The sequence below is a fragment of the Electrophorus electricus genome, chromosome 22 (genome assembly GCF_013358815.1).
Source record: "Electrophorus electricus isolate fEleEle1 chromosome 22, fEleEle1.pri, whole genome shotgun sequence".
Lineage (NCBI taxonomy): Eukaryota > Metazoa > Chordata > Actinopteri > Gymnotiformes > Gymnotidae > Electrophorus > Electrophorus electricus.
In genome coordinates this window covers 12,568,854-12,583,853 of record NC_049556.1, presented here as the reverse complement: position 1 = coordinate 12,583,853, position 15,000 = coordinate 12,568,854, and the positions used below count along the sequence as shown (strand labels likewise).

Below are 15,000 nucleotides of genomic sequence, written 5' to 3'. Positions count from 1 at the left end.
CATGCACATATACATACATACGCATACATACATATATCCACATATACATAGACACGTATGTACGTACGTACATACATACATGCATACATAAACGCGCACATACACACACACACACACATGCATGCATGCATATACATACATACATACACACGCACATCCATCTGCTTCTGTTTTGGACCCTCCTGTGTGCCTCTCAGTCACCTACATCACATCAGCACTTTGGGCTGATTCAGTAGAATGAAATGCTATAAGAAAGCAAGCAAATGCCCATCACAGAATGTGTGTGTGCGTGTGCTTTTGCATGCATGTGTGTGTGTAGGAGGTAGAGAAGCACTGTCGTTGTGGACGGTACAGCAAGTCTATGCCATGCCATAAGGAGTATCTGTGTGAGAACAAGTGCAGCCAGACACGCAACTGTAACAGACATCAGTGCAGAAGAAAGGTACACGCACGCACACTGTTTTCCTGACATTACTAGTTATGAATGTTTGTTTATTTTTCAACACTCATACACACTTTAAATGTTACTAAAGTTGTGCTTATGACTAGACTTTGTGTGTGTGCATGCACATGTTTGTGTGTGTTTGTTGGTAGTGTTGCCCTGGTAAATGTCCACCGTGCGATCTGAGCTGTGGCAGAACCCTGGGCTGCAGGAACCACAAATGTCCCTCGGTGTGTCATCCAGGTATATACACACACACACACACACACCTATCAGCACATGCACATAGACTAATATAAAAACACACTCACATTAACTGTCCCCAGAATGGTTTGTTTTCCCTGTCCATCCAGCTGAGGTCAAGGGTCACGTTTTGGAACAATATTTTAACACAAACAAAAAAAATGCCTGGGATAAAGTAGAAGAATTTGTCTCCAGGACAGTCCAGCTCAAATTCAGGTAGCATCGCTAGAGCTTTTGCAGTGAAAACCCACATATCAGACATTTCCCTGTATGTTAGTTCATGATTTTGGTACTTTTAAAATTCCATTAAAATGCTAAATATGCTTTATTTAGACATGCCTATATTTATGTGGACATTTAAAAATAAAATGTTTTACATTTCATTTACACAGTACTTTACACTGAGTGCACTGAAGTGATGAAGGTTTCTAGTTCTGTGGCGCTCCACAGCGCCCCCTGTTCCCCACGCATGGTGCTGCCACACAGGGACTAGTGTGTGGCTACATCATGCGTACAAAAGTGAAGACCCCATCATGTCCACCGCCGGTATTCTGATGCATTGACCTTTAATTTGTGTGCGTGTGTGCGCACGTGTTTGAGAGAGATAACTGAGCAGAAAAGAGGTCAGGGAGTTGTAGTCTATAGGTCATCGCTACCTTGGCTGATGAATCTGATATCTCACTCTCTCTCTCTCTCTCTCTCCCTGTCTGTCGTCGTGGCGATGGGTTGCCTGGAGGTGAGATTGTAAGCGCTGTAGAGCGCTGTGGTTGAGACAATGGGGGCGTGCCCATGTAAATGTCAGCTGTATCTGACGAGGATGTGCGTGTCCTGCAGGTCACGGCAGCGCGTGACGGGGACACGTTTGTGTCCTGCAGGTCCATGAGACATCACGTAGTGAACTGAGGCGGTGGTAGAGTTTTAAATGTCCGTTAAAGTAAATCCTCTCACTGAAGGCAGCCTTTCTGATTGGTTGCACATACTAAAAATGTAAAGGGAGAAGGAAATAAATGCCTTAGCTCATTTTTGATTGGTTACAAGGAAATGAGTGACCTATAGTCCTCCCCAAACTGCAGTGATCACGGCAAAAAAAAACCACCCACTCCTGCTGAAACTTCCTCCTCTTCCTCAGTCATCAGCATGTTGTCCAATCAGATGTGACCAGACAACTCAAACCCTACGGAGCAACTCTGTCATTTACAACTGAGTGTTTATATTGACGTCTGAGCTTGTAATCGTGGTGTGTGTGTGTGTGTGTGTGTTAGGGAGTTGTTACCCCTGTCCTGAGGTGGTGCAGGTAAAGTGTGCTTGTGGTTCCACATCTCTGAGTGTTCCCTGTGGGAGAGAGAAGAGCACCAAACCCCCACGGTGTAGAGAACTGTGCAGGTACACACACACACACACACACACGCATATACCATAAACAGTTAATAATCATCTGTCATCTGTGTGTGTGCGTCTACGTACCTAATCGTGTCTGCATCTGCGGGCAGTTGCGTTTGTTTTTATATTTCTGCACGTTGTGTGTGTGTGTGCGTTTATTATTTTTATGTGTATATATAATGTGTATGTGTATGTGCATCTGTGTGTGTGTGTGTGCGTTTATTATTTTTATGTGTATATATAATGTGTATGTGTATGTGCATCTGTGTGTGTGTGTGTGCGTTTATTATTTTTATGTGTATATATAATGTGTATGTGTATGTGCATCTGTGTGTGTGTGTGTGCGTTTATTATTTTTATGTGTATATATAATGTGTATGTGCATCTGTGTGTGTGTGTGTGCGTTTATTATTTTTATGTGTATATATAATGTGTATGTATGTGCATCTGTGTGTGTGTGTGTGCGTTTATTATTTTTATGTGTATATATAATGTGTATGTGTATGTGCATCTGTGTGTGTGTGTGTGCGTTTATTATTTTTATGTGTATATATAATGTGTATGTGTATGTGCATCTGTGTGTGTGTGTGTGTGCGTTTATTATTTTTATGTGTATATATAATGTGTGTGTGTATGTGCATCTGTGTGTGTGTGTGTGCGTTTATTATTTTTATGTGTATATATAATGTGTATATATAATGTGCATCTGTGTGTGTGTGTGTGTGTGTGTGTGTGTGTGTGTGTGTGTGTGTGTGTGTGTGTGTGTGTGTGTGTGTGCAGTAAGCCCCCTTCGTGCCACCACTCCTCTCGTGAGCACCACAGGTGCCACTTTGGCTCCTGCCCACCCTGTAAGCAGGAGTGCCAGCTGCCCCTGCCTGCCTGCACACACCTGTGCCCCCAGCCCTGCCACGACCAGGTGCTCCTCAAAGCCCACCCCCAGGTAAGACCACCACACAATGCCGAACTATGATGGAGTACGGTGTGGTATGGTGTGATGTGGTCTAGTGTGGTGTGATGTGGTGTGATATGGTCTAGTGTGGTCTAGTGTGGTGTGATATGTGGTCTAGTGTGGTGTGATATGTGGTCTAGTATGTAGTGTTTGACCCCCGTTTCCCAGCTTCAAGCAGGGAAACTGGGGATCCCAAAAGTGTAACATAAAGTGCACCACAGGATGATGGTTGAGAGAGCTTCACTCACCCTCCCATCTGTGTCTGTGTGTGTTTGTGTTCATTCCAGGGTCAGTTAGCTGGTCCATGGGAGCAGCCATCAGCTCCAGCGTTTGAATGCAAGGCTTTACCCTGCCCTCCCTGTCAGGTCCCTATACCCACGTATGTATACACACACACACACACACACACACTCACTCTCCCTCTCTGCACTCCTATACACAATTTAAAGAAAGAACTATAAACTGACAGACTCCCACACCCTCTCAGCGTCACACTCCCAGTATTAAAACAATGTCTCTGTGGTGAGTGCCCAAATTAACCCTGCCATAGCTTGTAATATGCAGCATACATTTTTGTGTGTGTGTATTTTCAGCTGTGTGTGTGCATGCATGACAGCTTCAAGTAAACATTGTAATATTTTGTATATTGCTCTCTCTACAGGGCCTGTCTTGGGAAACATGAGGTAATGTTTTATTTGTCACACACACACACACACACACACACACACACACACACACACACACACACACACACACAGCCTTCTGCTACATCAAAGGTCTGCCCCTTGTTCTCAATCTTTCTTTATTTCCTTGTTCATTGTTCACTTGATCTCTCTCGTTATTTCTTGTTGTTTTTCTCTCTCTGGTGGCCCAGCGGTTCTGATGAGGCTGAAGGTTATGCAGTCTAATCTCAGTGCCCTGCTGAAATGCCAGCCAGGCGGGCGGGGGTGCAGTGGCGAGCTCTGTGCACTTGTTCTGTGTTCTGTTGTTGTGCAGTAACTGGAACCTGCAGGGAGTGAGACAGGGAGACAGTGTTCTTAATCACTGCAGGAGTGAGACAGGGAGAGAGTGTTCTTAATCACTGCAGGAGTGAGACAGGGAGAGAGTGTTCTTAATCACTGCAGGAGTGAGACAGGTGCAGCTACAAGCCTTTGTCGCTCCATTTTCTCCATGAGACGTCCTCCATGAAGCTTTAGAGAATTGTGCTACTGTGCAGTGACACTCAGCCTTCACTCCTCATAAAGGGCTTAAAGTCATGTACCCTTTATAACTTGAATGCATGGTGGGGTAAGATGGGTCTGTCAGGCAGGTTAGCACAGCACTCTGCTTCCAAGTTCAAACTGGTTCTCATGCAGCAGTGTCCTTCTGAATTCCACTGTTTTCTGCACCAGGCTGTCCTGCATTCCCTTATGACAGGGATCCTCAATCAAATTTAAATTAATTTTTTTTCATGAGAGTGTCTCTCAACCCAGTCCTCGGGGCATTCGGTGTTGTTAAACACTTGGGGTGGTTCCTGTGTCTTAGGAGGTGTTTAACCTGGGAGGACTGGGCTGAGAAACATTGCTTTATGTCATCACTCTCCTGCCCTGTTTCCTTTCTGTACAGTTTATTTTGTGACATCATCACTGCATTAATTGTTCTACAGGATTTGACCTTTTATGACATCACCACGCTGTTCATTTGTTTCCTTTATGACATCATTGTGCTACCCTGTATCCTTCCTTTGACATCACCACCCTCCCCTAGAATTCATCAGATTCCGCCATTCCCTTTGTCGTCACTGCTGTGGTTTGTGTGGGATGGTGTGAAACACGGAGGTCTTTCTGTGCTGTATGTATGGCTGGGGTAGTTTCTATGGGATTCTGTCATAAGGAGGATTTGTTTGCTCTAACATCTTTTAATTAGCCAGTCAGCCACTGTCAGCATTCTGACTCCAACTCCTCTGCTCAGCACCTGGTCCACACAAACACTGGAGTTTCCCAGACCCAGCCAGTCAGAGCCTGTTCCACCCACAGCTGTTTTAAACTGTCCCAGCACATGCATACCGCGCTCATCCACTCCACCTGCAGCTATCGTTCTTTTCATTATCACCCAGCCGTGCTTTACCAGAGCACAGTGACTGAGCCGTATAACAAGAGCCCACAGCACACTGCTCACCATGCCAGACCAGTACCAAGAGAGTGAGAGAGTACAGACCTCACGCTGTCCACTGCTGAAAGTACAGACCTCTCGCTGTCCACTGCTGAAAGTACAGACCTCACGCTGTCCACTGCTGAAAGTACAGACCTCACGCTGTCCACTGCTGAAAGTACAGACCTCACGCTGTCCACTGCTGAAAGTACAGACCTCACGCTGTCCACTGCTGAAAGTACAGACCTCTCGCTGTCCACTGCTGAAAGTACAGACCTCTCGCTGTCCACTGCTGAAAGTACAGACCTCTCGCTGTCCACTGCTGAAAGTACAGACCTCTCGCTGTCCACTGCTGAAAGTACAGACCTCTCGCTGTCCACTGCTGAAAGTACAGACCTCTCGCTGTCCACTGCTGAAAGTACAGCCCTCACGCTGTCCACTGCTGAAAGTACAGACCTCACGCTGTCCACTGCTGAAAGTACAGACCTCTTGCTGTCCACTGCTGAAAGTACAGACCTCACGCTGTCCACTGCTGTGTTTCAATCTAGACCCATGCACCAAAGACTTTTCAATTTGGGAGATGATGTTCTGTGGTAACAGCCAGACTTGCTGCTACAAACGACTGCGATTACTGTACAAACAAATGAGAACCAGGATAATGGTGCTCAGCTGTTTAATGACCGTCTTTCCCCCCAAGGTTTATTTAGCTTTCCACAGCCTCCATGCTGGAGAGCTGAGACAGTTCAGTCCTGGCCTCCTTCCACATGACCCAGTGGGGGGTGGAGTAATGTGTGGGGGGGATTGCAGGATGGAGCAGTGTGGGGGTGAAGGTGGAGCTGTGTACTGGGTGGGGCGGAGCAATATGTTTGTGGGGGGTGGAGCCTGAGGTGCTGCTGGAGGACTACAGATGCGCTGGAGCTCGCTGAGTGGCTTCTCGTTTGGTCTAAGATTGGTCCGCCCCTGTTCCTGGACACTCGCCTCACTGTAGAGTTTAGGTCCGCCCCTGTTCCTGGACACTCACTGCCCTGCTGACTTTAGCTTTGTTTTTTTGGTGCCATAGGTGAGTCCTGTCCTCTGTCATGTGCGTGGCCCGTTCTCATGTGGCAGGCCGTGTGGGCGATCTTTGACCTGTGGTAACCATACCTGCAGCCTGGAGTGCCACACTGTGACCCCTGACCCTAGCAGTGAAAAGAAAGAGGTACATGACCTTCTCTACACACAGTCTTTTTCTCTCTGTCTTTGTAAACACTGTCATTTTGTCTTTATTAGAATTTGAATTATTTGTGTATGAGCATCTTATAGGGTTAGCCTGAGTTTAGATTGCAGTGTGTGCAGAACATTGAGAGGTGTGTGTGTGTGTGTGTGTGTGTGTGTGTGTGTGTGTGTGTGTGTGTGTGTGTGCGCGTGCGTGCGTGCGAGAGTGTGTTTACGTATTTCCAATCCTTCAGTGGAAAATGTTGAGTGTATTTATGGCTTGAACTGTATGCCCCACTCATGGGGTTTGCCGCTAAGCACCGTGGGAAGTTTCGTTCTGAGCGCCTCTCCAAAACCTTCTAGTGTTACACCTAGACCCTCAGATCAGGAGAGTGTGTGTCTAGACCAGTAAAATCCATCGTCCTGGGGCAGACGAGTTGGCCCTAACCAGGTTTAGAACGTCCAAACTTGTTTCTTTGATGTAGAGCTCACTTAATAGAATATTCTAGAATTCAGAACATTCTCAAGGGTTCTACAGCATTACAATAGAATACGGAATTCTAATATATTTAGAATTTGTGTGTGTGTGTACACAGGCTGGAAAGGAGTGTGAACAGTGTGAAGAGAGTTGCTCTAAGCCCCGCCCTGCTGGGTGTCCCCACGCGTGTGCCCTGCCCTGTCACCGTGGCAACTGCCCGCCCTGCACCCAGATGATCAGGCAGCGCTGCCACTGCAAAATCACCACCCTGTACATCGAGTGCCTGTGAGACACACACACTCACACACACCCGCACACCCAACCATGCCCACCACAACCACACTCACACAAGCAGACACAAAATCACCACCCTGTACATCGAGTGCCTGTGAGACACACACACTCACACACACCCGCACACCCAACCATGCCCACCACAACCACACTCACACAAGCAGACACAAAATCACCACCTTGTACATCGAGTGCCTGTGAGACACACACACACACACACACTCACACACACCCGCACACCCAACCATGCCCACCACAACCACATTCACACAAGCAGACACAAAATCACCACCCTGTACATCGAGTGCCTGTGAGACACACACACTCACACACACCCGCACACCCAACCATGCCCACCACAACCACACTCACACAAGCAGACACAAAATCACCACCCTGTACATCGAGTGCCTGTGAGACACACACACACACTCACACACACCCGCACACCCAACCATGCCCACCACAACCACACTCACACAAGCAGACACAAAATCACCACCCTGTACATCGAGTGCCTGTGAGACACACACGCTCACACACACCCGCACACCCAACCATGCCCACCACAACCACACTCACACAAGCAGACACAAAATCACCACCCTGTACATCGAGTGCCTGTGAGACACACACACACACTCACACACACCCGCACACCCAACCATGCCCACCACAACCACACTCACACAAGCAGACACAAAATCACCACCCTGTACATCGAGTGCCTGTGAGACACAACTACACCCACACCCACCCAGCCCCTGCACACACACTCACACATGTAAGTACATACCCACACATGCACCCACACAGACCCAAACGGGGACTGTTTACGAATGACCACTCGTTTGCTGAGTTGAGATGTTGTGGTTGTTTCTGTAGGAAATTGACCTCTGCTGATGACGAGGGTAAGAAGTGGCTCATCTCCTGTAAAAACCAGTGTCCTAAGCAGGTGGGTGTGGGTACTGCATTTTCAGTGTGTTCTGGGGGGCTGTCATTAGTTATCAGTGGGCATGTTTTCTTGTCCTGACGCCTTCCATAGTGTCACAATTCCAAGGCACATGACACACATTCCTCCAGTTATCTCTCAGACTCTTATCAGGTGTCACAGACTTGGGGGTGGGGGGGCTTGACCAAAGTTAGAGAGTGGAAAAAATTAGAACGGGTTAAGCAATGTGACCATAATCTCATATCCCGATATGGGTCATTTCATGTCCCGACACAGATCACATTGTTGTTTATAAAATGGCCATGTTGAAAAACCTATTTCTTACTGCATTATGAATTATATACTCAACAAATAAATGGTTTGTCTCATGATTCTTTTTTCCTTTTATTTAGAGCCTTTCTACAAATTTTCAGTTACTCTTCTAAGAAAAAATTAAATTGCTGTATAAAATACAAAAAGGTGAATAGAGAACACTTTTCAATTGTAGTTCCATTCAAAATAAATAAATAACATTTCAGTATCAAAATAAAACATAATGAAAGTAGAACTGCTTGAAGTAAGAGTGTGTATACATTGTGTACTTCTTCCAAGATCAGCATAAAATTCAGTGTGTGTGTGTGAGATGTAAACATTGAACACTTCCATATTATGATGGCGATCAGAAGCGTAATATGAAGTGATTGCCCTGGACGGAAGAGAAAAGAACTGGTAGAAGCCTCAGGACAGGAACAGGTCAAGACCTGGTGGACAACCCGCTGCTTCTCCAAATCAGGGCTGTGTGTGCGTGCGTGTGTGTTTGTATGACCTATGGTTTCTCCTGCGGGTCGATTTCTGATCTCTGCTTCATCTGCATACACTTACAGTCTTTCATCTTTAAACAACCACACGGAACTTCCTGCTCTTGTACATGTGCTTCTCTCTCTCTCTCTCTCTCACACATACACTCACACTCACTCACTCTCTCTCACACTCTCACTCTCTTATTCCTGCTGTTCCCACCCCCTCCCTGCTGAGGTCATTATAGTGCTTAAATCTCTGATTGAGTCACAGATGTTGTTGCTCTAAAAAGAGGCTTGATTAAAGAGTTCTTTACTGTGATTTGGGGGAGAAAGTCTTACTCTGTTCAGTAATGCTCTGTTCCAGCCTTAGAATGACACACACACACACCCATTACAACCAAGAAACTAGAGGGCTTGCATGGTATCCAGAACAGCCCCTGGAAAGACAAAGACTTTCTCAGCCAGCCAGTTGGCTGTGGTGTGTGTGTGCTGTTTGTTTTCTGTGGCTCTCCTCGGTGTCTTTTGATGTCTTGGGTTGCTCTGTTGAATCTGTTTGGGACTGTCTGGTTAAGATGGCGTCAAGTCCATCTCAACATTTTTTAGATTTGAATTACACAGACTTAATTTACAAAACTCCCTCTGGTTGGCAGGAGTGATTGTGCAAAATGTGGTCAAGTATTATCATTTTTGTCTTTTTTTTTTTTAAAGGCTTTGTAATTAATAACTATTATGTAACCTCAACTATGTGATCAGTTAAGACTGAATGGTATGCCTGTGTGTGTGTGTGTGTGTGTGTGTGTGTGTGTGTGTGTGTGTGTGTGTGTGTGTGTGTGTGTGTGTGTGTGTGTGTGTGTGTGCAGCTGAAATGTGGTCATCGCTGTAAGGAGCAGTGCCATGAGGGGGAGTGTGCAGACACCTGCAACCAGAGAGTCAAAGTGAAGTGTCCATGCAAGAGGATCAAAAAGGTAGACACACAGCAAAGAAAGACTAGGCAACACATTTATACAAACTTACCTTAACAGCTGTTAAAGCAAATTTACCATCTCACAAAAGCTCTAATAAATTCCTTGCGCACACACACACACACACACACACACACAGTTTAGAACTAAAAGTCTTCCAGTCACACGACGTCCACACCCCTGAGACAGCAGTGTTAGTGGAGCAGAGACAGTTGGGTTTTTCCATATTTGTCCATCAGACTGTGTGTGATGGATTGGGGTGACTACACTGTAGTTACAGACACGATACCCCGCACACACACACACACACACACACCACAGTGTAATGTTACCAGTGAGCAGCACTGGGTCAGTATATGACTGAAAGGCTTGACGTTCTAATTAAAAATAAATCTGTGTGGCTTCAGGAATTTTCGTGTTCTCGTGCACGGCAGGAAGAGGATTTGGTGCTGTGTGATGATACCTGTAGAGAATTACAGAGAAAACATACTGAGGTAATGTGTGTACACACACACACACAGGCATATATAATACAAACAATTCACATCAACACCCTTTATGGCTGAATATTTTATTACGCATTTTTATGAACTACTTCTAGAGCAGTCATGTCCAGGTCTCTAAATGACCTGATGATTAGTTGATGACTATGAACAGGTGTGTTGGAGCAGTAGAACACTAAACTGTACAGTGCAGGGTTAGTCCAGGTGTGTTGGAGCAGTAGAACACTAAACTGTACAGTGCAGGGTTAGTCCAGGTGTGTTGGAGCAGTAGAACACTAAACTGTACAGTGCAGGGTTAGTCCAGGTGTGTTGGAGCAGTAGAACACTAAACTGTACAGTGCCGGGTTGGTCCAGGTGTGTTGGAGCAGTAGAACACTAAACTGTACAGTGCAGGGTTAGTCCAGGTGTGTTGGAGCAGTAGAACACTAAACTGTACAATGCAGGGTTAGTCCAGGTGTGTTGGAGCAGTAGAACACTAAACTGTACAGTGTAGGGTTAGTCCAGGTGTGTTGGAGCAGTAGAACACTAAACTGTACAGTGTAGGGTTAGTCCAGGTGTGTTGGAGCAGTAGAACACTAAACTGTACAGTGCAGGGTTAGTCCAGGTGTGTTGGAGCAGTAGAACACTAAACTGTACAGTGTAACTTATTCCTATGAGGCAGTGTAAAAAGCATGATTCTTTGATTTCATTTATGCTTTCCCACAAGAAGTTGAGAGGAGGCATTAGAGCACTGTCACTGCAGGAGTCACGTGTGCACGCACTGTCACTGCAGGAGTCACGTGTGCATGCACAAACACACATCAGGGACACATCAACTAGCTACAGAACCATAGAACTAATGGCAAACATGAGAATATTGCACTCCCTGCATAACCCCTTCTCATGTGTCTGTGTGTATTTATGGGTGTGTGTGTGTATTTCTGGGTGTGTGTGTGTGTTTCTGGGCGGGTGTATTTATTTGTGTGTGTGTATTTTTGGGTTTGTCAGGCTCGAGAGGCAGAGGAGCGAGCAATAAAAGAAGAAGAAATGAAAAAGCATCAGGTAATTACTGAATCTGAACAGCTAACAGCCACTTCATTTGGCATACTGTGTATTAATATGGGGTGGGTGGTTGTGTGTGTGTGTGTGTGTCAGGCAGAGCTGGAGGCCTTTGAGAAGCGTCAGAAGGGAAAAAGGAAGAAGAACAGACGTAACACAGAGGTGGAACCAGAGGAAGGGGCTTGGCTTAAGTACAGGAAGTACCTCCTTGTGCCCGTCTGTGGTGCACTATTGGCTGTGGGAGCCTTCTATCTGCTGCAGACCATGTAGAGAACCAAGAGAGGACACTGGATTAATCCACACTAACCTCTCTATTCACCATGCTGCTGCTCTAATACACCTGCAAATACACACACAGACAAACACACACGCATGTCTTGTAATGCCTGCAGTTTTGGACAGACCTGAGGTCTAGGTCTGGTGGTGTTCATTGTGGTTTTAGAGAGTGCAATGCTCTTTGTATAGTGTGGCGCACACCTGGCTCACCAAGGCCTTCGTGAGCTGGATCATGTGCGTTTGGGGAAAACTCACCCCTCACACGCGGTCCTGAGAGCCGCAGACTAAATCCGGTCCAGGTTTTTGTAATCCCGGAACAGACCATTGAACTGCTTGGCCCCGGTCCATCATGGCTGACACCAAAGGTAAAAAGAGGCTGATCTGAAAGAACTGCCCCTCGGGGGACATGGAGCAAGTGTGAGGCCTTGTAACCCTGCCCCACCCTGGAGAAGACCTGAAGGAGGTGGACCCTGCAAAGACGTGCGCACACAACGCCAGCAACATGCCGCACAGCTGCGGCACCGAGCCGGGGAGGCGGAACCTTCCACAGTCACGCGACTTCTTCCGGATTCGGTTCGGTTCGGGTCTGACTGGTGACGTTGGATTCTCCGCTTCTTGTTGCTTGCCAAACCAGAATTTGATTAAACAATACATAAGAATTATAGTTCGTTATATAAACTAATAAACGCGTAACTTTTATAGGGCAGTTGACTTCTGTTCAAGTACAAATGCGATGTATACATTTAAAGTTTATACAGCTCCTTTCATGTTCAGTCTTCCTGAGGTACTTTGTTTTGTTTTTTGGGAAAGATTATTTCAAGACAAATGTACTTTTCCCTTAATACCAAGAGTTGTATAATGTTTGCAGGATAAGCAAGTTTGAACTCGTTAATAAAGCCGTTTAGTTAAAGGTGTTTCGTTTCCAGTCTCCGTTATGTTGTGCGCGTGTCGCGGGGGGCGTGTTGGCTGAAGAAGCAACACGGTGCGCGTAAATCATCCTGAACGTAAAGCGAATGTGGCTTCGTTTTTCGCGCGGTGAGCCCCACACAGTCGCCTCCGCGGCTGTAACTAAAGCTGGAGACGCCAGCGCGCAACGCGCACCAGTAAAGTTTCCGCGCCCACGTCCAGACGTGCGCCCTTGACTCGGCGGCTCGGCTCGGCTGCATCGCGCCGAGGGTGGAGTTAACGGGTGTCGCTGTGAGGCCATGAGAGGGAGACTCGAGTCTTAATTCAGATAAATCAGCGCGACCTCTCCCTGGACGCGCAGACGGGGCACACGGACAGGAACGGGCTGTGGCGCGCGAGACGGGCTCCCGCGCTGCGGTCATGTTATCCAGCGAGCAGCTGCACGCGCCGGGTCTCGCGGAGCCGTGCCAGCAGACCGCGGTAAGGCACGGGACCGGACGCGTTGCTGGGGAGACTTTACTCTTTTTGCTAACATTGGCCATGATAGCCGTGCCACGCGGAGAAAACATCGGGGCTGCTTCACAAATGTTAGTGCCGCTTATTTCATTGTAGCGTTTTAACTTTATTTAATCGTATCTGCGGGCGATGGTGAGGTTTTAAAGTTCTGTATTGCTGAGTGTTAACGGGAATCCAAGGTTTATTCCGGTATTACCAAGTTTAACGGTATTCACAAATAATGATTTGTACGTCTGAAGCGCTTCTGTCCACCCGTGAGTGCACGTTTAGCGTCTCGTTATTTTGTCTGGTGCGCGCTTAATGACAGCCCGTGCACCTGACGCATGTGTTAATGTGTGTGGACGCCTGGGCTCCGGTTTTTCTTCGTCCCTAAAATAAACTTCCCTCTCCGGACGGAGCGCTCCGATTCCCCGGCAACCTCCCAAACCCCTGGCAGGAGTGGAAAGTCTGAAGCGAAAAATACCTGGTTAAAAATAGTCAGCCAAACCGTGGGGCGCTCAGCGCGCAAAGGTCCTAGTACCGACGGGCTGGTGAATATTGCCCAACCTCAGTATTATAATGTATAATAATAATATATATTCAATCTTCAGTGTAGGAGAATAAAAACCCAAACTCGTAGATTATAGTTATGTTCGTTTAATTGTATATTTTGCACTTATTAACTATTGACGGTTAAATAATACTGAAATTAAATACCCCGAAAAAGCCACCTGTGGGGCTGAGGACTGCGTTCGTGCTAATATCATTGCGCGGTTATTTTTAACTCGCGGCGAGCGAGCGGTCCGCGCTTCTCCGTAGCCTCACCGTCGACCCCGGTTTACCGGGCAGCTTTAGGACCCAGCGTCGCGAGAGCTACCGTAAGCGCACGGGAGACGGACCGTGTTAAAAACTCTTGCGAGCAATCGGCGTTCGTGATCCCCCTGCGTTACGCGAGCCCCGTCCGTACCGGGCACCGTCAGTGTGCGGGCCGGTAGGCTCCCGGTCATGCCCGTCGTAAGTGCTGCTACCGGAGGACGTTGTGACCGCGGCGTGTCGGAGAGAGATCATTAACACGACGTGGATCCAGGTACGAGGCTGATAACCAGTGAAGCTCCGGGCTGAAGAATATGGTTTAGATGCGGTTATTTGTAGCTTTACATTATCGATAGTTATATTATAGACGTATGTTTTCTGTCTAGATGGTCATTAACATTAATAAAACAGCAACGAGTAATAATGTTAATTAATGAATTGTATTAACGTTATTGCGCTCCCGTAGCTGATGTTTCCTCGGGTATAGACGCGACTCTTATTCAGGAGGACTTTTACAGGAAAGTTCTGGGAGAGATTTTATCGGATTAAATACGTTATGATTCACTGGCTGAATTAATCACTCGCCCGTGAACTTTCTGTGCTGTTTTTCTGTCGCGTGTGAATGTCTGAGATTTGGTTGAATGCGTCACCTGTAGAGCGCCTGGGCACCGCGCGTGATGGGGTTTCCATCAGCCTTGTCAAAGCCGTGAAGCGGCGGCGTCTAGTAGCTTATAAAAGCTGGTAAAACTAGAAGAGCCAAGATAAAAAGACTAGTGGAGCGGTCGCACAGAGGGCTCAGCTGCTTTATTTGCACTCTAGTTCGTGTTTGGAATCTCCAGGCCCGAGCGTTACACGCGCTCGTTTAGGGACGTTATTCTGATCTCGGCACTTTCCAATGAAAGGAGAGGCGAGGAGGGTAGCGGGCCTTTCATCTTGTCATCTTGCTTTCACCATCAACAATGGCTCCACTGAAATGGACGCTAAACCTAACAGTCTAACCTTGTTTCCAGGGTTCGGACTCATCACACTCAGAATATGTCAGCCTTTAACTCGAGTCCGTGGGATGGTGCCGGTCGCCGCGGCGCTCAGCAGTGCCTCGGCGGCGTGTGTTTCCGGGCCTCCTCCCGTGAGGCGCCGGTCCACTCTCACGCCGGAAGATTTGTCCT

General features: G+C 47.1%; 2 protein-coding genes across 2 annotated transcripts in view; both read left to right on the top strand.

The window, feature by feature from the left end:
• Positions 1-12,534, top strand: part of nfxl1 (nuclear transcription factor, X-box binding-like 1) — a 17,052-nt gene extending 4,518 nt beyond the window's left edge. Inside the window, exons 11-23 of the mRNA XM_027032990.2 lie at positions 320-442; positions 595-685; positions 1,948-2,068; positions 2,846-3,005; positions 3,302-3,393; positions 3,676-3,697; positions 6,205-6,342; positions 6,935-7,101; positions 7,996-8,065; positions 9,702-9,806; positions 10,211-10,297; positions 11,294-11,347; positions 11,441-12,534. Of these exons, the coding sequence (XP_026888791.2) occupies positions 320-442; positions 595-685; positions 1,948-2,068; positions 2,846-3,005; positions 3,302-3,393; positions 3,676-3,697; positions 6,205-6,342; positions 6,935-7,101; positions 7,996-8,065; positions 9,702-9,806; positions 10,211-10,297; positions 11,294-11,347; positions 11,441-11,614 (1,404 nt within the window). The 3' untranslated portion in view covers positions 11,615-12,534. The remainder of the gene's footprint in view (positions 1-319; positions 443-594; positions 686-1,947; positions 2,069-2,845; positions 3,006-3,301; positions 3,394-3,675; positions 3,698-6,204; positions 6,343-6,934; positions 7,102-7,995; positions 8,066-9,701; positions 9,807-10,210; positions 10,298-11,293; positions 11,348-11,440) is intronic.
• Positions 12,535-12,746: 212 nt separating this feature from the next.
• The window catches only part of corin (corin, serine peptidase), a 35,136-nt gene continuing 32,882 nt past the window's right edge, over positions 12,747-15,000 (top strand). The window contains 1 exon segment of the mRNA XM_035521283.1: positions 12,747-13,006. Within this exon segment, the coding sequence (XP_035377176.1) occupies positions 12,947-13,006 (60 nt within the window). The 5' untranslated portion in view covers positions 12,747-12,946.